Genomic DNA, 26752 nt, shown 5'->3' with positions numbered 1-26752 from the left:
GACTGTGAATACAAAGAATATTTTAAAACAGTAAGTAATGAGAATTACAATTAGGAAATAAAGTTTAAAGTGTGCAAACGTTAACAAAAGACACCAATAGGAGGTACTATAAAAGTTAGACAGTGCGAGTGTTGTCGTATGCATGAGAGTGTGAATGATAAACCTGTATACCTTGATAGAAAACTAATTGGGAATCAAAAGATGTCTGTGACTGTCCAAACGGTATAATTTGGGAATAACTGTTGGATTTGTGGTTGCTTAAACCATATAACCCGTTAAAAACAATTGGGAACATAAAGCTAAAGTGATGAATTGTGTGACTGAACTGAAACGGTTGAGCTGATATGTTTGAACTGTGCCGTTTGGTGTTAGACATAGCATAATTCTGGTTATAGGTGCTTGGGTTGAGGCTTTTTTGTTGATTATTTGATGTAATGTTTGACGTTTGACCCTGCAAAATACTGGTTAAACAATTAGACTGAAATAATTCGGTTTATCGTTTAAATATAAACGTGCACCAACTTTAACTAATTAGGTGGGAATTATTTGATTTAAATAAATAGACTAAAGTACTTTGAATAACGGCAGAATATTGGAAACGCGCTAAAACAAGAAACAGCTCCTCAAAAAGTAGAGTTGCGAGGGGAGGGGCTGGAGAGAGCGAAAGTGTGGCTTTTGGAGCCATGAAAGACTGGAAGTTGGCTGGGAACGCATGTGGGTATCTGACGAGAGAATGTTCTAAACTTGCTCACCGAACGCAGACGTGCGTCATAGGTGAGAAAGTAGAGAATGTTTACATTTGCATTTTTGGTAATTTGGCAGACGCTTTTGTCCAGAGTGATTTATGGGAGCAATTGGGGTTGAGTGCCTCGCTCGAGGGCACATCGGCAGATTTTTAGACTGGTCGGCTCGGGGATTGGAACCGGCGACCTCTCGGTTGTTGGCGCGGCGCTATTGGTCACTAAACTGCCTGCCGCCCCATATGAGTTTAAGATTGTGGCGTTGTTGGATAATGTGATTGGAATAAACTGACCATAAGTAATGTTGTTTTAGACGTAATGTATAATATAGTACAAAGCAAATAGAGGGTTAAATTGAACTAATTATCATGGTAGAGCTAACGTAGTACAGTGAGGGAACTTCATTTTGTGTCAGAGGGTAAAATGAGAAATCAGTAATATGCTATTGGTGGAAATCTATTTATCATTTCAAGGCATGGAGTAACAATCTGCATTTATGAGTGTAAATTCCACTGCTGATGTGTTGATTGAATGGGTACGATGGAGTATTTGGTTTGGTAATGTTGAATGGACTATTTGTAGCGTGTTTTGGGGTTAAATAGAAATAACTCACGTATTCAATAGGGAATGGGTAAGAGAGAGAGAGTTTTTACGTGTATTAAAAGTTGCATAAGATAGCTTTAGTGGTATTCTAGATGGATCTATGAAAATATGTTACAAGTACGAATGACATTATTACCTAAGAAGGAAGATTGTAGGGAAGTTTTCCGCGCCTCCCCCATAATGCAGGAAGGAGCAGGAGAGGGGGAGGAGATGTAAGAGACAGGACATAGTTCAGATGGTAGAAATGTCATTAAGCGTATGCTGATAAACGATAACAAGTATTTGTTTTATTAATTAGGGCCTAATCAGAGAGAACAGTTAAATAAATTGAATAGCGAACTGAAATGGGTTAGCGGGAAAATACAAAATAGTTGGACAATTTTAGAACGATAATTTATTTTGGTTAGGATGAAAGTATGCATTGGCTGTTGTGCTGGGGAAATAGCACCAGCCTGTGGTGGGTCCTGGATTGGTGAAACAGTGGGGACAGGAACAATAGAAGGGGAGACAGATTTTCCTAGGGGGTTGAACAAATAATTGATAATGGATCATTTGAGATGAGATCACATGTAGCAGAGTTAGGGTAATCAATTAAATAATCATTGTATACTCGAGGAATTTTGAGTGGTTTTATGGATTAGTTATGAGCAATTAGATTGATACAAACAATTATTGATGGGTTAAGACTGGGGATATCTCTATCATGTTTTGTGTGTACTACCATCTTTAGATTATAACCAGGAGAAAGAGATTAGCTCATCTCAGTTAGGCAGTATTTAGGTCAAAAGAGGGAGCTACCAAATTAAATTGAGCCTAACTATCTCTGATTGTTATTTTTCAATTGGGTTTTTCAAATAAATTAAAAAAAACACACCCAGCATGATGTTTATAAAGGGTTGTTATGTTGAATTTAGGGGATTTTCAACAGATCATGGGTGGTGTTTACTATGCTGTAGGATGGAACGGTTTGTTGGGGGATATTTGAACCTAAATTAATGGAATAAACTGCAGTAATCAGAGGAATGGTTATCACTAGGTAAATGGATAAAACAGGGGAAAAACATTACTGATTAGCAGAATACACCAAATGGGGATCAGTATGGCCATTCCACTGGGAGATATAACTCTTAACTCAGGAACAGGAGGCTGAGTTAGCAGCAATTCCGTTCAAATTATGGTCACAAGGACAGCAGATGTAGGACTAATTAAGGGGGTAGCTCCAGTACAAGTGATTCCTCGATCCGATAATAGACCATACCAAAAGCAATATACTATGAAACCAGAAGCAATAAAAGGGATAACACCTACATTTGAGCATTTACTTGAGGGAGGGGTGATAATTCCTGGAGATGAGGCACAATGCAACTCTCCAGTATTTCCTGTTAAAAAGGCGGCACCTAGCGCCGACTGGAGGATGGTCATGGACTTGCAGGGGGTTAATAGAAATATAATTCCCAGAGTTCCATGTGTACCAGATCCACATACATTGCTGAACAAATTGAAACCAGAGAACTCCTATTTTACAGTGATAGATTTAGCTAATGCTTTCTTTAGTATCCCAGTTCATCTGGATAGTCAGGGGTGGTTTGGTTTTACTTTTCAGGGAAGGAAATGGACTTACGCTAGGAGGCCTCAAGGCTACTCAGAAAGTCTTACAATCTTTGTCCAGGCTATAACTAAGAATTTGGGAAAGTTTGAACCTAGGGAAGGAAGCCAAATGTTAGTTTATGTAGATTATATTATATTGGCTAATCCCACTCAGGAGGGATGTAAGAGGGATACAATCCAATTGTTAACCTTCCTGGCAGAACAGGGACACAAAGTGAGCAAAAAGAAACTTCAACTTTGGCAGAGCGAGGTCATTTACCTAGGACACACTATAACACAGGAGGGGCGAATGTTAAACTCATCCAGGAAAACTGCTATATTTGAAGCGCCAAAACCGTTAAACAAAAAACAAATGATGAGCTTTTTGGTAATGATAAACTGCTGTAAAGCTTGGGTACTCCATTATGTACTGCATACGGGTAAATTAAGTGATCTTATCTATGGGAAGGCAATGGCAGCCCATGGTAAAATTATTTGGAACTCTAAGGAGGCATTCATACATCAGGGATGTTATCCAAATGGTAGAGAGTAACGAGGGATATGACATTGGTCGTGATTTAAAGATGATGAGGTTTTTTGGTGGGCTATTAGATATAACTGGGTTAATCATGAACATAGAGATTTTTATTCTTTGTTGCTAGACAGAAGACTTAGGTGACCTAAGAATAGACTTGTCATGTCCAACAATTAGTCTTCAGGTCAAGCCTGGGAGAGCCTGTGTAGAACAGAGTTTGAACTAAACATAAGTGTTTTTACAAGATAAGAGATTGATAATTGGATTACTAATTGATTCTGAACTGGATGAAAGTTGAATTTAGCTGCCATAAAAGACAAAGGAAGTGGGAGGAGCAATAAAGAAGCAAAAGACAATCTCAAAAATTGAAAGGCATGGCAATTGGATGATAAATTACATAAGGAATTGTTTAGAAAGGTGGTAATATTGACACATGGGCAAATCATGTGTCAAAAAGGGGGAGTGATAGGATTAAATAAAAATGATAGGATTAAATAAAATAAAATAAAATAAAAAATAAAAAAATAGAAATTGAGAGCTCAACATGTATGTGTGAAGATAGTTTATTAACCACACCCGTATGTCAGAGGTTTTGTGCCCCACAGGTGAACTAAAGGAGAAGGTGACCCACTCTATCTCACAAGGAGACTGGGTGTGGATCCAGTCCCTAAAATAAGAAAAACTGGAAGCAGGCCTGTTGGGAAGGGCCCTAACAAGTCCTATTAGATCCACCTGGGTGCATGTCACACACTGCAAAAAGGTAAACCCAGTTACACCTGATGAACAAACACAGAGTTAGGAGAAAGAACCGATCACCACTAGGGCTCGGGGGTTGGCTCCTTAACGAAGATTCCCTTACCCTGTCTGATCATCCCTGTGTGAGTTCGGTAGAAGGTGAAGCAATGGGTTGGCGTCTGACATGTTCTCAGGGCGAGGGTGGGGATTCACAGGTCTCCTGACGGTAGGTAGCTGTCTGATTGTGGGGGCCATATTCCTAACACACTCAAACCCTTCTGATCAGCCAAAAGTAGTAGTTAACCTAAAACAAGTTGATAAAATAATACCTGAGCACAGTCTACGAAGGCATAGGAGACAGCTAGACGTAGGGAAAGGGGAAGTACTAGGGACTTTAGGGGAGGACATCACCATATGTATGTCACCATGTACATCCTGGGACTATGTAGTTGCTCATATCGAGAGCGTGGGGGATATGTAAATCTCCATACACAGTTTAGGGACAGGTGTAGTATTGTGAAAGTAGGGCATTACCAGAAATGGCAGTGCGACCCATAGAAGGGTAGGTACTGTCTGAAAGTCTGAAGTACGCAAAAACAGGTTTATCCTCCATGCAAGCCACCTGGGAATGTGGTGAAAGAGTCTTGTAGTAACTTGAACTATCTGTATCCCCCAATAACAAAGTCATTCCGACCTAGGTTGCCTACGTTTGAAGTGTCAGGGGATTCTAATTGTTTTTTTAGGACTAGTAAGATAGGATACAGAGTAGGGCATCTTAGCTCTGCTCCTACACAGAGAATATCACAACTAAAAGAGACCATGACTAATCTCTCCTCTTTGTTGCAGCCAGAGGATTTTAGGAACCAAAACCAGGCCCGTGCTGACATCTGATGGTTGTGTGGTGATAACTGATTGTGAACTCAACTACATATGTAAACAATCAAACGTGTCAGAGACTGGTGAGTTGTCACGTATAAAGTAGGACCTCCTCCCGGGATCCTTTGATGAAAGGATCCTGTGATGGGATAGGAGTAACTCGAGGGGTTCCAGAACAATTCAAAGCTAGGAATCAGATCGCAGCTGGGTTTGAATCAAGTATTTTTTGGTGGTCAACAATTAATAAAAACGTAGATTGGATGAATTATATTTACTATAACCAGCAAAGATTTATAAACCACACTCGTGATGCAATAAAGGGATTAGCTGAGCAGACAGTGGCAACTAGCTTAATGACATGGCAGAATAGAATAGCTTTAGATATGCTTATGGCTGAGCGGGACGGAGTTTGTGTTCTGTGTGGATATATGTGCTGTATTTTCATCCTCAAAACAATATAGCACCGGACGGGTCAGTGACAAAAGACCTTCAGGGGATAACTACGCTGACGAACGAACTGGCTGAGAACTCTGGTATTGATAGCTCCATAAACGGTTGGTTTGATAGCATATTTGATAAATGGAAAACTATTGTTGTAACTATTCTGGGTGAAGTTATAGCTTCTATGGGTATACTTGTTCTTTGTGGATGTTGTCTTATTTCCTGTGTCTGAGGTTTGGTGAGAAAGGAGATGGAGAAGGTGATTTCCCAACAGATGGTGAGATACGGCCCAATCCTGGACTCCGACCTAAGGAATAAAGGATATGACCTACCAGGCTTGGTGGAGTGACACTAGAGGGTGTCTAAAGGGGGCCAAAATATACTTCTCTGTTTGTGTTTTATGTGTTAATAGTTTTATGTTTTGTGTTCTATTAATCCTGTGTTATATGGTTTGAAGTTCTTTGATGACTGGTAACAATTTGCAAGTTGGGTGTAGATGGACTGAGAATTTTAATTTTTTTGTATCATTATGGCCTATTAATAAAAGTGTGATTATTTTTGTTTGTATTGTATTTTGATGAGTGACACCCTAGAGAGTGTCAAAAGAGGGATTGTTAGGTTCTATTTTCTAATAATTGGATTGATGGGATGACTAACTTAGAAAGAATGCATTCTTGACTGGGCTAATGTAGGCTGTGACACCTGGCAAGCTGTGATTGATGTGAATAGCTGTTTTAGGGGGTAAAGTGAGATAGGGATTGTGTCTCCAGATGCTGGAGTATACTGGTTCTTTGTGATCTGTGAACCTTCCTTGGACATAGGAATGGTGTCTAAGGGAGCTGGCTCTTCTCACTATAACAGGTTGTTATGATAAACTTGTGCCTGGCTGCAGTGTGCAACAAATGGAGCGCCGAGGAGATGGGACCAACCCCTGAACCAACGGATTGGCTGAGTAAAGTTTAAACCACACTCAGTCCTCTACTCTACTTGGCCAGCAGAGAGGTGGGAAACTCCCTCTGTCAGAGTATTTGAGTATTGAATCTGAAACAATGTTTTAGTTCTCTGGGGTGCCCTGCGAGGTATCTCAGAGAGCCCGTATATACGAAACATCATATTTACCATTGAAGGTTTTTGCATTAATTAAAATAACTAGTATATCTTAGAAGTCGTGTTGACCTCTTTTGTTCCTAATACCAGATTTGAATTGACGCGACTTTGACACTAGCAAAAGTGTGGGTGGAATGTACAGTAACATCCTCTGCCTCTGACATTTAAAAAACTAAGAGCCCTCAGAAAAAAGGTTTCTGAACATGCCCGAACCAAGGCGCATTTGGTGGCAGCAAGCATTGTAGACAAGGCTAAAGAAGACACCCAGTAACACTCTAAATGAAAAAGTAGACACAACTGCCAGAGTCTTCCCGAACAGCCGTAGAAGGAGACTAAACGTCACAGCCACAGGCCCGTTCATGGCCTTGCACAAGAAATTGACTGTTAAATGGATTTGACATGGGGAGAGTCATTGTGGAAGGGAAGGTAGGAAAATTGTTTTCCGTTACAAACTTGTTCTGTACTGTGAAGTTAATCGGAATATGTGCTTCATATTATCACATAGGCCTATATATTATCATATTTGGGTTCTGCTGTAGCCTATATTGATTTATTTTATTCAAAGTTATATTCGGATATTGTGATATTTGTTCTACTGCTACATTGATGTTTTGAAAATTATTTTATATTCGGGTCTTGTAAACCCCACAGATGAGTATGTGTGCATATGGCGGGTGTTCTGTAGTGACGTCTGAAATTGTTGCTGTACAACTGATGTGACTTGTGTAAACCCCGCAGCTACACTAAAGTATGTGGGCATACAACGTCTAAAATGCTTTGAATTAATCTGCACCTTGGAGAGTGCTGTCCATTTCACCATAGATAGTAGGCTACTTGGCGGTTTACTCTGTCTGCTGCGCTGCTACATTGTGTTTGGGACTTTTTTTTCTCAATGTGTTCCGGTACCTCAGAGTACCCCCCCCCACACACACACACACCCCCGCTCACTATGTGTTCCGGGACCTCCCGATGTAGCTATGCGAATCCTGTTTATAAATTATTTCAGAATAGAAATGTAGACTTTTATTTTTAATGGCTGTGATTTTTGAATTATGTACAGTTGCATTGGACATGCCATGGGGACAAGGCAACACTGTTCATTAACGATATCAACCAAACCAGGAAATGTCCAAACACATGGAGAGCATCATGTCACGGTGAGACTATTAACCAGTTAAATGTAACTAAATGTAATCGAAAATGTCATCAACGTAATCCCCAAAAGTAATTATGTATCATGAGGGCCATAAAAAATAACCAGTAATGCTGCATACTCAAAGCAAGGTTAACATCTCACCTTTCTGGTAATTTTTTTTAATAAATTGCTGAGGTGTAGTCATTTTTGAGGACACAAGCTCAAGTACACAGTACAAATATGATACACATATGAAAATATGAAATATTTTATATGATGTATTTCCTATTCAACAAAACTGTATGACTATGGCTTGAAATGACATGCTTTCTAAATATAGTATAATGAAATTATAAAATGTATAATATAAGATTTCACCTTCCTTATAACTGTAAATTACATATTTGTATGTTTAGTGTTAGAGAAAATGTGCATATTTTTAAAAGGTCTCTCTTGATCAAAATGTCTGCCCCCATGGCTGTGAACATCTCACAGAGCTGTAGCTTGGCTTCCTGAACTCGTTAGGAACTCGCCTTTCATCTTATATAAATCCTGGCCCTCTATGACAAACAGAATGTGTTCTTTTTATGTATAAAAAAAAAAGCTATGAATTATTTTAAATGAATGGCTATAACTCGATCTCTGAATGTGCTACCATGATGAAACCACTCTCTCCTGCTTCGCTATGATGTAACGATTGCAGGCATGTGCATTGTCAGTGGCTGTGACATAGGGTTCAGGAGTTGATGGACAGTCGGTAGAGCGAATTAAATGGTTTCAGTTTTCACATCCTACATCACACAGGCTCAGAAAAAAAGACTACTGTGTCTGTGGGAACCAGGGCTTTCGCTCAATGCAAGCCATTTCGATCTACGGTGTACACAGATCGATTTATAAGCGAAAATGTCGGTCAGAACCAGTACCAGAACCACGCGGGTCACCTAAACAGGGGACCTTACATCTAAGAGGTTTAATAACTGGGGCAGAAAGGAGAGTGTTGTTGGGCTACTTTACAAAGACAACAGAGGGCAGTGTTGACAAATAATCCAAGGTATTCATTCAATAAAGGCTGTTCAATAAAAGGATAAAGTTGGTGGATAGGCACTCTGTAAATCTACAACTTCGTAATTTTATATACTGATTATCCTGATTCAATAGTAAAGCTCCTAACTGAAGCCCACTTTTGTTACAGATCAGAGTTAACAAGGGAGCTCTTGGGCCGGTACATCTCAGACACCCTCAGCCACATTCACACAGTGAGGGAGTTCTGCGACAGGCATTCCAAATGGGCCCTTCAGAGGGAGACAGAACTGGAAATGATGAGGGACATCAAGGAGAGGGCAGACAGAATCGACCTTAAGTTCGACCATGTCCGTAACTCAGCGACCAAGGCCAAGGCGTTTGGGGAGTTCTTATGGAGCGTACTGACCCAGGTGACTGCAGACAGTAGGCGTGAGGAGCTGGAGAAGGAGCTGGGTGCTGTACTAAAGGACACTCTGGGAGGCCTGGAGAAGCTGGATTACTTCCTGGATGCTATGGAGTGTCTGGCAGTCACCTGTCTGTTCGTGTTTGAGGAGAACAGGTTCCTCTGTCTGCCTCTGGGGATGAGTACTGCCAGTGTTCAGGCTGTCATCATTGCTGCCAGAATAGCCTGCCCTCTCCTCATCCACTTTAAGAGGGATGCTAAGGTCTTCTTTATGCCCAGCCTGCTCAATGTAGAGGTGCTGGCCTTCCAGCTGGATAGATACATACAAATCAGCCAGCAGCTCTGTAAGAGGATGGAGAAAGGGTAAGTGGAGATCCCATCACAAATGCTTCAACATTAACTTATGTAATGTTCTTCATTGCCATTTTACAAACACTTGATGTCAATTTTTTTTACTGTTAGATTACAGATCAGACCACAGCTTTAGAGTAAACTTGGGTAAGATCCCTCACACAGTTTTAATATCAGCATTTATTTTATATTAGCATAGTTGTACTATTTTTGTCCTTTCTTCTCAGAAATGTAATTTGACAAGGTTCTTGGGCTTTTGTGATATAATTCAAAAGCCACATAATAATCTAATGAATATAATGTAATGTTGAAATTAATATTCATTGTTACAGTAGCTACATCAGTCAAATGCTGTTTTGGAAAAAGAAGAATGACATCCCTGTGGTCAACCTTGGTGATGTGAGGGAAGAGTCCATACAAAATATGCTGGATCATTTGAATCAGCTGAGTGAGATCAGGTGAGATTAGTTTGGTTGTTCTCTTTAAACTTCTGTTGATATTTTTATTTGATTGGTATACAGTAAATAGATGTTGAATCTGTGTCCCCTCTGTCAGGATGGACCAGCACCTCAGACTGACGTTCCTGTTCCAAGAGGCTGCTCAGTGCTTCATTGGCCGGTTCAGCCAGCGCCGACCCAGGATGGAGCAGTTTCTGACCAAGCTGGAGGAGAGTGCTGTGCAGCTGGACAGGATGAAGCTGGGGGCTAAGATCTCCAGTGTGGCAGGCAGCTCAGTGGGGGTGGCTGGAGGGATCCTATCCATTGTGGGCTTAGCTCTGACCCCTGTCACTGCTGGGGTGTCACTGGCTCTCACCATTGCAGGGGTCAGCCTGGGGGTCACCATTGGGGTCAACAGTTTAACCACTGGCATCACAGAGATGAACGTCAATGGCATCCATGAGAAGAAAGCCAGTGAATTCTTCCAGAGTTTCATGGAGGACGTGGAGAGTCTCCAGGAGTGTCTGGAGGATGTGGCCAGTAATAAGAAGCCCATCTTGGGGCAGAGAGGGGTGGACGACGTGCTAGAAGCAGGGAAGGTGATTGCCAGAGCTGGGGCCATCGTAAAAGGCATCGACTCCATAGTGGACTGTGCCTCGGCTCTGAGTGTGAAGGCCCTTGCAAAGGAAGATCTGATCGCAAGCGCTGGTAAGTTGGCGCTCCAGGAAGGCAAAGCAGCACGAAACCTGCCCAAGCTAGCAGGGGACATCCCGGACATTGGACAGGTGGCCAAAGGCACCCCACTCGCCCTCTTCAGCTCAGCGCGGGCTGGTTTCATCACCCTCAACGCCCTCTTCATTGGCCTGGATGTTTTCTTCATCTGTAAAGACAGTGTGAGCCTGGCCAAAGGCAGCAAGAGTGAGATCTCCCAGCTCATCCGTGCCAGAGTGGCATTGTGGCGCACAGAGCTGGACTCCTGGCAGAGGATTCATGACTCGCTTTGTAGAGGAATTTGGAAGTTCAGGAAGTGCCAGAGAATCCTGGAGCAGCCTTTTTACCCTCCTGGAGGAGAATCTGAAAGAGAGAAAAAATGGATGTGTATGACACAGTAGGACAACATCAATGACTTACCAGTTTGAAGTTAGGGCCTCTCAAACATACTGAACAGTTGCACATACTGTACATTGCCTATCTGTCAGTAATTTTGATTATGCATTTCACTTGATTCTCCTTTATTTTTTCATAATTGAATGAAATAAATAAAAATGAAGGCAATTTAATGAAATGTATCCAGCTTAGCACTTATTCAGAGTAGTCTGTTTAATGTCATGGCCTTTTTCCAAGGATGTGTTCAGTCAAAATACTAAAAGTGAAATGTAATAATGTTTCTATGATTGTGCTGCTGACATGTACCTTCATGCACAGAAGACTCATCTTCCTCACTTTACCAGAAGTTGGAAGACGTCTTGCTAACAGGCAATGAAACATGTTAGTGCAATTTATTCTGATGTTGACTTGTGTGAAAAGTTTTCTATGAGACGTTATGAAATGGAAAGGGACTGATCATGTCTGGCCTTATTTGTGTTAATAATAGTAGGCCTAGTTTCTAGTGTTCTGAAATACCTTGACAATTTAATACCAGACATCAGCGTGAAGCAGCCTGTAGTCATATAACTTATTGTAATGGTGATTCTAAATCATCCTAAAACATGTGAGTTCCCTATATGTAATCCTATATGTACAGAAAGTGTAAAATCCCTTGCCCATATAATTTATCTCTGGACTTTTCTAAATGTTGCATACAAGGAAACAAAAACAGAAGGACTCACATAGGACATCCTGAGAGGCAATATCTTTTTACAGCCAGTGTCTTGCCCTTTCCCCAGTGTAGCCTTGGCAACAGTCAAGTGTGGTAATGAATGATCTGTTTAGTGTGTTATCACACTATTGGTGGTTTGCTGTGACCAAGTGTTTGTGCTAAACTGTGTGTTACTGGATGCTAGCATGCTAGTTAGCTAGTTAACACACTATTGGTGGTTTGTTGTGACCAAGTATTGGTGCTTAACTGTGTGTTAAACTGTGTGTTATTGGATGCTAGCATGCTAGTCAGCTATGGTGTCATAGTTAGCTAGCTGAATAAAGTGGGTTGAGTCTATTCCTTTAAACATTGAACAACTGTGGTTCACAACAATTTCTGATTTCTAAAGGTGGAAGTTGGGAGAGTTTTTTGTTCGGGTGGTTCAGTGAAACAATTTTAGTTTCTGAGGTAGAAGTTTTTGGTGAGGGAGGCCCCCTCTCTCCTCTCCCAGATGCTTAGCTCATTTCATTCCGATCTCCTCTGCATTTTTGTAGCCATTTGCTACAGCCTGTCAACTATGCCTCTGCCTATCCCTGTTCTCTCCTCTCTGCACAGGCTACACAAACAACGCACCACACCGCGCGGCTGCTGCCTCTCTAACCTGGTGGTCCCTGCACGCACCCCTCACCTGGAGTTCCAGGTCGCAGGCAGCCTCTGGAACTGCCGTTCTGCTGCCAACAAAGCTGACTTCATCCCAGCCTATGCCAACCTCCAGTCCCTCGACTTCCTGGCGCTGACGGAAACATGGATCACCACTGAAAACACGGCTACTCCTACTGCTCTCTCCTCGTCTGACCATGTGTTCTCGCATACCCCGAGAGCATCTGGTCAGAGGGGTGGTGGTACAGGAATCCTCATCTCTCCCAAGTGGACATTCTCAATTTTTCCCCTAACCCATCTGTCTATCTCCTCATTTGAATTCCATGCTGTCACAGTCACTAGCCCATTTAAGCTTAATATCCTTGTCATCTATCGCCCTCCAGGTTCCCTTGGAGAGTTCATCAACGAGCTTGACGCCTTGATAAGTTCCTTTCCTGAGGATGGCTCACCCCTCACAGTTTTGGGGGATTTCAACCTCCCTATGTCCACGTTTGACTCATTTCTCTCTGCCTCCTTCTTTCCACTCCTCTCCTCTTTTGACCTCACCCTCTCACCGTCCCCCCTACTCACAAGGCAGGCAATACGCTTGACCTCATCTTCACTAGATGCTGCTCCTCTACTAATCTCACTGCAACTCCCCTCCAAGTCTCCGACCACTACTTTGTTTCCTTTTCTCTCTCGCTCTCCTCCCACACTACTCACTCTGCCCCTACACAGATGGTAATGCGCCGCCGCAACCTTCGCTCTCTCTCTCCCACTACTCTCTCCTCTTCCATCCTATCATCTCTTCCCTCTGCTCAATCCTTCTCCCTCCAATCTCCTGATTCTGCCTCCTCAACCCTCCTCTCCTCCCTTTCTGCATCCTTTGACTCTCTGTGTCCCCTATCCTCCCGGCCGGCTCGGTCCTCCCCTCCAGCTCCGTGGCTTGATGACTCACTGCGAGCTCACAGAACAGAGCTCCGGGCAGCGGAGCGGAAATGGAAGAAAACTAAACTCCCTACCGACCTGGCATCTTTTCACTCCCTCCTCTCTACATTTTCTTCATCTGTTTCTGCTGCTAAGGCCACCTTCTACCACTCTAAATTCCAAGCATCTGCCTCTAACCCTAGGAAGCTCTTTGCCACATTTTCCTCCCTCCTGAATCCCCCCTCCTCTCTCTCTGTGGATGACTTCGTCAACCACTTTGAAAAGAAGGTTGACGACATCCGATCCTCGTTTGTTAAGTCTAATGACACTGCTGGTCCTGCTCACACTGCCCTACCCTATGCTTTGACTTCTTTCTCCCCTCTCTCTCCAGATAAAATCCTGCGACTTGTGACTGCAGGCCGCCCAACAACCTGCCCGCTTGACCCCATCCCCTCCTCCCTTCTCCAGACCATCTCCGGTGACCTTCTCCCCTACCTCACCTCGCTGATCAACTCATCCTTGACCGCCGGCCATGTCCCTTCCGTCTTCAAGAGAGCGAGAGTTGCTCCCCTTCTCAAAAAACCAACACTCGACCCCACTGATGTCAACAACTACAGACCAGTATCCCTTCTCTCTTTTCTTTCCAAAACTATTGAGCGTGCCGTCTTTAGCCAACTCTCTTGCTATCTCTCTCAGAATGACCTTCTTGATCCAAACCAATCAGGTTTCAGGACTGGTCATTCAACTGAGACTGCTCTCCTCTGTGTCACGGAGACTCTCCGCACTGCTAAAGCTAACTCTCTCTCCTCTGCTCTTGTCCTTCTAGACCTGTCTGCTGCCTTTGATACTGTGAACCATCAGATCCTCCTCTCCACCCTCTCCGAGCTGGGCATCTCCGGCGCGGCTCACTCCTGGATTGCGTCCTACCTGACCGGTCGCTCCTACCAAGTGGCGTGGCGAGAAGCTGTCTCCGCACCACGTGCTCTCACCACTGGTGTCCCCCAAGGCTCAGTTCTAGGCCCTCTCCTTTTCTCCCTATACACCAAGTCACTTGGCTCTGTCATATCCTCACATGGTCTCTCCTATCATTGCTACGCTGACGATACACAACTAATCTTCTCCTTTCCCCCTTCTGATAACCAGGTGGCGAATCGCATCTCTGCATGTCTGGCAGACATATCAGTATGGATGACGGATCACCACCTCAAGCTGAACCCTGGCAAGACGGAGCTGCTCTTCCTCCCGGGGAAGGACTGCCCGTTCCATGATCTCGCCATCACGGTTGACAACTCCGCTGTGTCCTCCTCCCAGAGTGCGAAGAGCCTAGGCGTGACCCTGGACAACACCCTGTCGTTCTCCGCCAACATCAAGGCGGTGACCCGCTCCTGCAGGTTCATGCTCTACAACATTCGGAGAGTACGACCCTGCCTTACACAGGAAGCGGCACAGGTCCTAATCCAGGCACTTGTCATCTCCCGTCTGGACTACTGCAACTCGCTGTTGGCTGGCCTCCCTGCCTGTGCCATTAAACCCCTACAACTCATCCAGAATGCCGCAGCCCGTCTGGTGTTCAACCTTCCCAAGTTCTCTCACGTCACCCCCCTCCTCCGCACACTCCACTGGCTTCCAGTTGAAGCTCGCATCCGCTACAAGACCATGGTGCTTGCCTATGGAGCAGTGAGGGGAACGGCACCTCTGTACCTTCAGGCTCTGATCAGTCCCTACACCCAAACGAGGGCATTGCGCTCATCCACCTCTGGCCTGCTGGCTCCCTTCCTCTGCGGAAGCATAGTTCCCGCTCAGCCCAGTCAAAACTGTTCGCTGCTCTGGCACCCCAATGGTGGAACAAGCTCCCTCACGACGCCAGGACAGCGGAGTCACTCACCACCTTCCGGAGACATTTGAAACCCCACCTCTTTAAGGAATACCTGGGATAGGATAAAGGAATCCTTCCCCCCCCAATTGTAAAGTGGTTATCCCACTGGCTATAGGGTGAACGCACCAATTTGTGAGTCGCTCTGGCTAAGAGCGTCTGCTAAATGACGTTAATGTGCCCTTGAGCAAGGCACTTAACCCTAATTGCTCCTGTAAGTCGCTCTGGATAAGAGCGTCTGCTAAATGACTAAAATGTAAAATGTAAATGTAATGGTAATGGCAGCAATACACACACACTGTAACTTTGATAATCAGAGCTATTTTCAGAACTATTAGGGATTGCAGCTATAATGATTCATATTCACATTAATAACAGAACATCATGCAAATTGATCAGACATTCAAAACATGCAGAATGATGGGAATACAGAGTTGTACTGCATGCAGATAAGTTCTATCAAACAGTAACATGGTTCTATCAAACTGTAACGAGTCAGTAATGATACATTTCCATCCAGTTCAGACTCAGAGATATGTAAAACTCTGATGATACAGTGTTTGTCTTTGGACATCATGGTCGGCCCTATCCTTTTGGGGGGCCTTAAGATTTGGTTGGGCCCCACCCCCACCTCGCAGGTAAAACATTTTAGTGGCCCCCCTCTTGTGGCTGAGAGAAAAACAAAAGTTTTAAAATAAATTACTTGCAATTCTACACATTAGTATAGTAGAGAAAATGTTGCATTTTTAACGCATGCTTTGTGCAATTCTAAACATATTGCCATGGGGCGGAGAGCAGTTTAGCAATTTTATAACATATGCAATTCTACTAATTTTGCCATGGGGCAGAGAGAACAAATGTGCAGTTTTACAGCAAATTTCCTTCAATTCTTTCCAATTTGCCATGGGGTGCAGAGAAATGTTTGCCGTTTTAAAGCTAATTTCCTGCAATTCTACACATTTTGCCAAGACTTATGCCATGTTAATGATATCTGAGCAGTGGCGGCTCCTGAAAAAATTCTCAGGAGGGGCAATTTTTCTGATGATTTAGGTGACCTACACACATTTAAAAAAAGATATGTCCAGCAACAACATGAAGACAGGGGCAGCATATAAGTCAATACCAGAAGCATTTATTGACTGATCTCAAAAGTGTTGGCTTACCAGGGTTGGTGGAGCCCTCAGTTTCATCTTTGCCTCGCAAAGCTAACTCAAACACTCCGCAAAAACTTCACACACTGGATTAGCCGGCTGAGGATGTGGCGGTTCTTGCTAATGTCGTAGTAAATATATTTGTTATAGTGAATATGGAATATGATATGTTGAGTAAAATGTTGTGCTAAGATCTATTTAGGTCAGGAGCTGGTTATAAGTTCTGTTCCTATCCAATAACAATGGACAAAAGGGTCCTATCTTGTCAGCCTTGTCAGCAGGTGGCCAAGGACAACACCCACGCCATAGGCCTCTCAGTTCTTCCAACTCACGAGTTCTTGCTCTGAGGACACACACACACACAAACACACACACACACACACATCATCACTGTTAAACACACACACACACACACACATCATCACTGTTAAACACACACACACACACACACACACACAAAAATCCCTCTCTTAGGCTGAACATTTGAAGACAGAGAACCCGACTCAGAGCCAATGCAACAGTGACAGTAGCCTGCAGGGGACCTCGCCCAACTCATCAGGACCAATCAGAAGATCAGAACTACTAGATTGAACCTACTTCATTTATTGCATAAAATGTCTGCACACAATGTTTCGGGGCTCTCTTCAGATAATAATAATAATAATAATAATAATAATAATAATAATATGCCATTTAGCAGACGCTTTTATCCAAAGCGACTTACAGTCATGCGTGCATACATTTTTGTGTATGGGTGGTCCCGGGGATCGAACCCACTACCTTGGCGTTACAAGCACCATGCTCTACCAGCTGAGCTACAGAAAGTGGATACTCATGGATGCGCATTGCAATTGTAAAATGTCAACACAATTGGAGACACCACGTCATTTTTGGAGACATGTTATTGACAGTAAACTATTGTAGATGCGACTGCTAACTAACTAAAACATTTTAGCTGGCTAGCTAATCATCTTAGCTAAATGTGGGGCAAACAATTCAGTTATTTACCGTTAATTTGAGGGATTGGGGTGAAAGAAATCGAGTTACATAGTGATACTTTACGATATACTGTATTGACAATATCGCAATATTTTAGCGCTAGTTGGCTGTACCTGCACCAAAACACCATTATTGTTCCTTCATAGCTTGTTCTCAATCTTTTCACATTGGGAGCCAATTTGTTTTCAGCACTTTTATTTCCATGACTGATCAAAACTCGTTCTCATGGCTTTCTGATCCCTCTGCAACAGACATATGGTGCGCAATAAAATCACAGTATCGAATCGCAATACGTATAGAATCATGAGACTCGCAATGCTGATGCATATATCTTATCGTGAGGTTCCTGGCAATTCCCAGCCCAAGTTCATTTGCCACAACAAATCTCTTCGCTAGCAAACGCGATGTCTTCTCCAAAACGGCAATGTGTCTCCAGCAATGTTTACTTTTTTGACGTTCTATGGCATCTCCACTTTCCAAGCATATATGACCACATGTAATATTTTGGTAAGTGATGCAAATAGTGAACTATGTAGGGCCAGGATGTAAAATATATGTAGCTGCAGCAATTTCTCTTATCTGATATGGTAAGTAATGGGGCTTAATTTATAGCTCCCTAAGAGTTTGACGAACGGGTCCGTGAACGCGATTCCAGATATATTTACCTCTGAATAAACTGCCTTTATTACACCATATCCACATCCAGTAAACTTGTGATTATCAACACTAACGTCATCGTTGTGGCGGTGGACAGCTAGCCTGTATCCCTCGTCATCCAGTTGAGTGAGTGGCAATGTCTTTTTTCGTTCGTACCAATTTTTGGAAAATCCTCGGGTGTAGGACTTTCCGCCTTTAGTAGAAACCTGTTGAATTATTACATTTGGTCTGGGAGGTCCTAATTGTTTCGTTGCCAATTTATCTTCATTTGTTCGCCGACAAAAAGGAACTTCTTTCAAACAATCCACTCTTTTCTCAGTTACGTTCATGGTTACGTAACGTATGACGAAAGCGCGTAAGTGCAAGCCCACAGACACCCATTGAGATTGTATTGAAGGCTCTGAAATTTGAAAAAAATAGATTTTACATGGGAGTCTATGACAGAAGTTCTGGGCGATTTTCAATCTGACTGAAATCGCCCCAAAAGGGGGTGGAGCCATTTGAAGCACGACTTTAGCCTGATTCATTTAGTGGCAGTGTGGCACTGTGGCAGATCAGACGTATAGATTACAACACTGATAACTACTGTTGCCGTGATATAATTGATTAGAAAAAAAATCCCTTCCTTTTCCCGTTTGGCAGTGCGTCGCCCATATCGCCCTATTGAACAGGCCGTCCCTGTATCTGAGTGAGAGTGACTAACAAAATCAATGAGGGCCCCATGGAGGTCAGGGCCTCTTGGTATTCGGCCATGATTACTACAAGTTAAGAAAGCTGGCTAGCCTAATTTACCAACCAAAAAATTGTCAGCTGACATGGCTAATTTGATTGACAGTCAGTGACTGACATTAGAAAACCGCTGCTGATGCACAACCAAATCTCCAAATTGCACCGTGTCAAACACCCCCTCCGCCCAGGATAGCGTTGCCCACAGCACTCTTCCCCGCCTCTCTCCGATAAGGATTATTCGCAACCCTGAGACTACAGAGAGGGACTGCTTGGCCGAAATGAACAAACAGAATAACATAATTCTATTAAACAACCTTTTCTCACAGTATGTATTATAGCTGTGAATGAAAATCACTTATGAGATCATTACAATCATTGTATTGAGAGACTGTCAGGACAGTTTATCTGACTGCAGTGTGTTTTCACTTCCTGTTTCTAGTTTTGCCAGGATAGATCAAAAGATGACCTGGTTGAGAATCTGAGCTTCCAGTGTTCCATTTCCACCATGACCTCATCTGAATCCACTGTTTATCATACTTGTATGATATGGCAACACACAACCAGTGCCTTCAAAAATACTCCACTTTCATCAGAACTGAATGTATACAGTAGCTGTTTTCGCCAGTCCTCTCCCCTCCCATCTTGGGAAGTCTTGTCTGAATGGCTTACGGTCTATAGCCATACCCTACTAATCAATCTTTACTGTCCGAGGGATCTAAAGTTCACAGTGGAATTCCCTGAATGTTCCTCCAGCTAGACAACACTACTTTGGCAGGAAATAACAGTCTGGCTGTGTCACTGCCCCAAGCAATACTGTTTGGAAACAGCTTCTTTATTGTGCCTGAGGAAGACTCAACTTTCGGACACTGGCTCAGTGCCTGATGAGTTGGGAGGGGTTGTTTCTGGACAGGGCCCTGGCGATAACGAAACACTCACTTATCAGTAGTAACACATCTCTGGCAAGCAAGATTGAACGTAAGAGCTCCCCTTTAGTAATGAATGAAGGTCATATTTGTCATTATGTGTGATTGTTGAAGGTCCTTCTCTAAAAACAACAGTCATTCTTTGGCAGATAAAAGCATCGACTGGAAGAACACCTTTACATTGGCTCAGCTTTGACCATGTGTTTGAGGAGCAGACGGGTGACATGCCTTGGTAGTAATCTGGGACATAGATCAGCAGTCTGACTGATGTAGCTCTGCCCTCACCAACTACCCAGTAGCCATTCACTCAACCTGTATACAGAAACGTCAAGTATCTGTAAATATACCAGAATACTCAACTGCTATCAACCCTATATATACACTTCACAGATACCAAGCAGAATAGGAATCCTCATTACTCATTTTGATGACTCGTGCCTGCTTAGTGTTTATTTTTTCAGTACGAAAATAATGATCTCTCCTTTTAGTAGGAGAAAATAAAAAATAAATGGAAACAAGAGCCAGTTTCACAGATCTTTATTTGAACGTAACGAGGGAGTCTTTTCTGTGTGGTGCAGGCCACCTGGTCACTGGTGCAATCGACACACCTTAGGGTTCTGGTTCATCTAGAAAAACAAGAGAGGAAGTAGAGAGAAAGGAGGGGGAGAGAAAAGGACATTAAATCAGTAAACATAAGTCATTCAGAATTTGGAAAACATATTGCACAAAAAGTCAACTATTAATCACATTACTTACAAACCATTAGACTGAGAATACAATCAAATATAAATCAAATTCAGAGACCACTACCCACACATTGTAATATATACAGTGAATTTAGAAAGTATTCAGACCCCTTGAGTTTTCCCACTTTGTTACATTACAGCCTTATTCTAAAATGGATTGAATTGTTCCCCCCCCCCCTCATCTATCTACACACAAAACCCCATAATGACAAAGCAAAAACAGGTATTTTGAAAATGTTGCACTTAAAAAAAAAGAAGGAAATATCACATTTACATAAGTATTCAGACCCTTCACTCAGTACTTTGTTGAAGCACCTTTGGCAGCAATTACAGCCTCGAGTCTTCTTGGGTATGACGCTACAAGCTTGGCACACTTGTATTTGGGGAGTTTCTCCCATTCTTCTCTGCAGATCCTGCACTGCTATTTTCAGGTCTCCAGAGATGTTTGATCGATTTCAAGTCCGGGCTCTGGCTGGGCCACTCAAGGACATTGGCATTGTGGGGTATTGTGTGCGTCTAAAAAAATGTCATCCATTTTAGAATAAGGCTGTAACGTAACAAAATGTGGAAAAGGGGAATGGGTCTGAATACTTTCCTAATGCACTGTAAACACTGTACAGCTACCACCTAGTGTAAGGTGGCAGTCCTCACCTTCTTCCTCCTCGTCCTCTTCATCATCATCTTCATCATCTTCCTCATCTTCATCTGAGCTGAAGGTCCCGTCAGGCAAGCTATACACGCGGATCACTTGCTGTTGGCAAAAGCACACAAACACAAGATTATGATATTGACTCACACTCAAAGGAACACTAACATTTATAGGGCTCTGTGTGCAGACACGGTGTCAGACAATGGGGGAAATCAACTGCAAGTTGCTCGGAGACAAGTACTAGTCTGGCAGCTCTCTACAGAAACAGTGAAGGGTATGCTCTGCTCCGTGGTCAAGCGTCACAGAGGCTCAGCAGTCCCGGGCTCACCTTGTTGGGGTCCTTGAGGATGAGGTACTTGCCCTCCTCCAGCTTGCGGCAGATGTCGATGACACAGCGCAGGATGCCCCAGGCGTTCTCCATGCTCAAGTTGATCTGGCTGGCAAACTCAGTGGGCTGGAACTGCTGGGTGCCCAGAACCACGTGGCGTGCCGAGTCCTTTGCGTGGTAACGAGACACGTACCTGGAGACATGGGAGGGAGGGGGATTTCACTGATGGAGGTTGGTTGAATTGTTTTACAACAGAGGATGTACCGAGCTATTCAATCAAATGTATTTATAAAGCCCTTTTTACATCAGCAGATGTCACAAAGTGCATATACAGAAATCCAGCCTAAAACCCCAAACAGCAAGCAATGCAGATGTAGAATCAGGGTGGCTAGGAAACACTCCCCAGAAAGGCAGGAACCTAGAGAGGAACCAGGCTCTGAGGGGTGGCCAGTCCTCTTCTGGCTGTGCCGGGTGAAGATAAGAGTACATGGCCATTAAGACCAGATTGTTCTTCAAGATGTTGAAACGTTCATAGAGGACCAGCAGGGTCAAATTCAACTGATAACCAAGTGAATTTGTAGACATTTGATTGGGGAAAACAGTTTGTGTACAGTATAGTTGCACTCTACCTGTGTGTGTGTGTGTGTGTGTGGGGGGTACTGACCCTAGCTTGAGGTACTCAGACCCAGCCAGCATAGCACAGCAGGTCCAGCGGGCCAGTTTGTAGCTGTTGTTCTTTAGCTCAGTGGCCAGAACAGCTCCTCTCTGAGAGTCCAGCTTCTGACGCCAGTCCACTCCATTACAGTGCTAAAGACAAGAACAAAACATTCAATAACACCATTAACCATTAGAGGGGAAGTTGACACTGCACGTCATCCCCAGTGATAGCATCAAATATCTAGTACTGTCCTCTTACCCTGGAGTCCCACTCATTAAGGGTCTTGACATTGATGAAGGACACCTCTCCGTTGGCCCCAGTCATCACTCCATCGTGCTCACAGCGTACAATCAGGTCAATGTCCTCCCCCAGCTTCCAGCGGCGGTACCTGAGACAGAAACACAGGTGAGTTTACAGGTCTACACAGCGACACCCCTCACCACTAACCCAGAGTATAGAGTCCTGCAGGACACAGATTACATGGATCCATTTAAAAACAGGAGTACCTAAAAAAAAGAAAAAAGACGACTTCTTAAGATGTAAATGAAGTGACTGTGTATAGACGGTGTGACTGATCAGACGGTCTGCAGTACTGAGAGCAGCATGAGAGCAGGGGTCAGTACCCACCTGTAGGCAACTGAGGCCACCTCACTCTTGTCTATGTCCTCCTCTACAAATGGGTTGGGGTTAGGGAACTTGTGCCTCTCCCCACCCTGAGGGAAAAACAAAGACACATCATCATACTATAACTCTATGAACTTTAAAATAATTAACATCCAAATAAGATATATTTTTACAATGGCATAAAAGCATGGACTTTTTAATTTTTTCACATCACATTGAAGGAATGGCACTAGACATGTCCATTGGTGTATAGTTGTGGTCTTACCATGCGCAGACACTGCTGGCTGAAGTTATGGTTGATGTAGGTAGCCTCCATAGCCAGGTTACGGGGCGAGTTGAAGGAGTTGCCCTCGTCCTGTGGTGGCTCATTGGCAGTTTCACTCACCGTCAACAGATCTGACATGAACATTTACAAATGGTTAGATGAGCCGAATGCACAAAAACCGAACGCACCCCTAAACATTGGCATTATGATGACAAGAAGACTTAAATATTAGTGAGTTGGATATTAGGTATGACTACTGACTCACTAGTAAATAAGACGTCCTTGACCAGTCAGACAGACCAACAGTTGAATAGATTTACTTGAGAAAGCCTCACCAAAGTCAGAGTTGTCCCTCTTGTCAAAGAAGAGCTTGTTGCCCACTCTCTGCACAATGATGTCCCAGGAGTTGACTGAGCGCGTGCAGCACATCAGGGTGGCCAGAATGGCATCTGTGGCAAACACGTTGCCCTGGGTCTTAGCCAACTGCAGAGGAGGGTATAGGGAAGGATTTACATCAGAGCAGAGAATACACTCTACAGGGCAGTGGACATTGTAATAACCATGTTTTTGTTTCTGAAATGTGTGAAACCATTTGTTCTGAACAAGAATGTGCAGACAAAACAACAAAAGGACTGAATCAATAATATGTTGCTCTGGCTTATTGTACCTGGCACAGTGCTGTACATGTGTGGAATTGAGAGTGTGTACCTTGCGGATGACAGGGTCGTCAGTGGTGGTCACTGTGTGGAAGATCCTCTTGATGCTCTTGAGAGGCTTCTCGTTGCGAGTGGTGACGCGGTCAAAGGCCTTGTCGTAGTACTCCAACGCACCACAGCACTCACTGAGGGAGAAAGAAAATCTATTGACTTTACGTGGATATAATATTGTCCTCCATGAAGTGACGTTGAAGGCTAGCTCAGTGCTGCCCCCTCTCATGGAGTATATCAAGTTGAAGGCCGACAGAGGTACTGCAGGCTGCCATTAGCAACTAGATTATTCTTATAAAACTTTGTCCGTGTGTGATTTTAAAGTAATCGGTTCAAGGACATACATCTGGTGAAATAGAAGCCATTATTGGTACCATTAATGTTTTTTTGTTATATCCACAAATATTGACCACGAAGATCGCCATTTCCCCATTCACTTACCTGGTGAAATAAATAAAATAAAATTCACTGTAACGGGGATCCTGTTTTCTGGAAACAATGCCTGCAGTACGGCGGTCGGCCTTCAACTTGAAATCCTCAATGCGAGGGGGCAGTCGTTCTCCCCTGGATTGAGCACAGATGCAATAAGTCACTCACATGTCAGTGGGGTCCTCCACCTCCATGTATCTCATCTTCATCAGCCTGGGGAAGTCCATCTCCTCCTTCACCTCCCAGTCACTCCGGACCTCCACCGACGAGTCCCGGGGCTTCAACTGGGCCTTGAAATGAAAGGTATGAGGGGGGAAAGGAAAGGGGGGTGAGGGGGGAAAGGGGAGGGAGGAGAGACAGGCACGTATGGTAGCGTTAGCAGGTGTTTGGGAAGACTGTTGCCAGAAACTTTATACGACTACATCAGACGTTATCTGAGGAGTATCACAATATGGTTCAGATGTCAGAAGGTGCACTGATAAAACAGTCCACATTCATCGTTGATCTTCCCATACCTGGGATTTCTGGTCCCACTTCTGACGGACACCAAACTGCTTCTGGAACTTTTTCTGTAGACGCATGCGATCCCTGGACAGAGCCACATTAGATTAGACAGAGGTATAGAGAAAACCAGAGAACGACATGCGTTTTAGAAAGCCACATTAGCAGTGGATTGGTTAAACAACTGCATGCAGCTCACCTCTCCTTCTGCTTGGCACTCTTCGGCAGGGTCTGCATATTGAACTGGGTCAGGTTCCTGCGGTCCTTGTCCCTGCGCAGATTCCTCTGTAAAAACAGAAAAAAACATCATCCCGTTATAGAAAAGGTGACCCAGAAAAGCCTTTTTGGGGTACTGTGTGTGTGTGTGTGTGCAGGTTAGTCTTGTACCTGAGCAAACCTCATGCGGTTCCTCTGGTAGGCAGTCTTCTGCGTCTTGGCAGTGTCCACCAGCTGGAAGCTCGTCTCGTCCTCCTCATGGAAGTAGGCATACTGACTACCACCCCCAAACTGAGATGAGTACTTGTCTGTCAAAACAATCAACCAAACGTCAAATTATGGCATCCATGGTCTGAAATACCTCAAAATCAATACTGAATATAGACATTTAGAATAGGCAAGATATTCTGGATAATGTTTACACCATATCATGTTATTATCATGAATCCTACAATACAATTTAACCCACTTGTGTATCTCTTGTCCTGGTAGGTTGCTCCAGTCCAATCAGCTACCTGCACAGATGGACAGAATAAAGTAGATCAGTCAGCCTAATTTCCTCCTCTTGAAGCAGGGCAAACTACTGTTTATAATTAAAAGTGTGAGGCAGCAGAGGAAGACCAACCTTTCCCAGACGGTCTCCTTTGCTGAAGGGCTGGTAGGGCATGTCCTTAAACTTCTCAGGGACAGCACAGGGACCCCATCCAGAGGGATTGTCCTGGATCTCAGGGGCGTGGAACTTCGCCATGGTCTGAGGTTAGGGCAGATGTTGTAAACATGTCAAACGAAACGCAGATTTGAACAATATCTAGTAACCTTATACTATGTATGTTAGATTGAGATTAAGTGTACATACGAGGGCAAGTGGATTATAAGATTAGTAAACTAGGCCTCAGGGTCTCAGACAATATCAATGAACAGCACTGTTTTCACTCAGCAATGCACTAACATTAGATAGGCATTTCAGTTTGCGCAGTGGCCTAGTCATCACGGACCCAGGAGACATTACCATTGGATTGCTAAGAAACTGCCATCGATAGACTATTTACATATTGTATACGTAATCATCATGCAGCGAATGCACTGTGTAAACTATAGCTAACGTCGTTATCTACAATCCCCTGGCCTAAACTCGCTAACGTTAGCCAGCTAGCATTATATTAGCAGGTGACCTAGTTAGTTATCTAACAAAAAATGTCACAACACACAAATGTAGTAAGGGGACATTAATCGGGGACATCAATGAGTGAGCGTAACTACGTTCTGTTCCCATACGGACACTATAGCAAACTAACCAGCATGCTTGCTAGCACGTTAGCCAGGTGGCAGATAGCAAGTTGCTAACGGCGGTGGCAGTAACGTCCTCTCGAGTACATCTCACATTATGTTTACCCTAAACATAATTGTAAACATGACATTTTCATACATCTTTATATGTCTTATTCGAATCTCACCTTGAATATTGGGACGACCAAACGGCAGCTTTTATTCGGCCAAACCGCCGAGTCACAATTTTCTTCTAAAAGCGCCTTAGAAAAAGGAAGTGGTAAAGAGCGCTTTTCCGGCAGACTAGACGCTTTGTTGCATATTGCTGCGTGTCACAGGTCGGAGTGTGAATTGCACATTTTGTTCAGAAAAAAAAAAGTATTGCACCACCATCTAACCCTAGATATACACCACTATCCCCAACAAACGCACCACCCTTTCACACTACTTTGGCCCTAACATCCTACACCAGGCCGTTGCCCTGGGAGGCTGGTGCCCCTTCTCTCAAACCCCCCTGTAGTTCCTCTGCACTAAAATCTAGACACCCAAAAATGTCTCTGCTGCTTCTACCACCAAATCAGTCTTCTGGGATTTCCTTTCAATCTGAGCAGTAATGACCATAGCAATACATGCCAAGAAGCCAACCTTACTAAAGCACAAACTGTTTGGGTTACTCTGTACTGGCCCAATACTC

At 43.6% G+C, this 26752-nt stretch overlaps 1 protein-coding gene and 1 pseudogene across 1 annotated transcript; one reads left to right on the top strand and one right to left on the bottom strand.

Moving 5' to 3' along the window:
• The first annotated feature begins 7749 nt into the window (after positions 1 to 7749).
• On the top strand, positions 7750 to 11282 carry LOC121551226 (annotated as a pseudogene).
• Positions 11283 to 20190: 8908 nt separating this feature from the next.
• Positions 20191 to 26353, bottom strand: LOC121551051 (eukaryotic translation initiation factor 3 subunit D-like). Its single transcript, XM_041863576.2, has 16 exons — positions 26247 to 26353; positions 25418 to 25543; positions 25262 to 25307; positions 24964 to 25100; positions 24776 to 24861; positions 24591 to 24663; positions 24244 to 24359; positions 23648 to 23780; positions 23275 to 23422; positions 22940 to 23070; positions 22678 to 22763; positions 22309 to 22438; positions 22057 to 22199; positions 21393 to 21585; positions 21067 to 21166; positions 20191 to 20295 (listed from the first exon to the last, which is right to left on the bottom strand). Exons 2-16 carry the CDS (start codon positions 25538 to 25540, stop codon positions 20279 to 20281), a joined length of 1662 nt encoding a protein of 553 aa, XP_041719510.1. The 5' UTR covers positions 25541 to 25543; positions 26247 to 26353; the 3' UTR covers positions 20191 to 20278.
• Between the last annotated feature and the right edge of the window lie 399 nt (positions 26354 to 26752).

The sequence above is a fragment of the Coregonus clupeaformis genome, chromosome 35 (assembly GCF_020615455.1).
Source record: "Coregonus clupeaformis isolate EN_2021a chromosome 35, ASM2061545v1, whole genome shotgun sequence".
Classification (NCBI taxonomy): domain Eukaryota; kingdom Metazoa; phylum Chordata; class Actinopteri; order Salmoniformes; family Salmonidae; genus Coregonus; species Coregonus clupeaformis.
The sequence above is the reverse complement of the archived record's forward strand: the minus strand, read 5'-3'. Positions and strand labels throughout refer to the sequence as shown.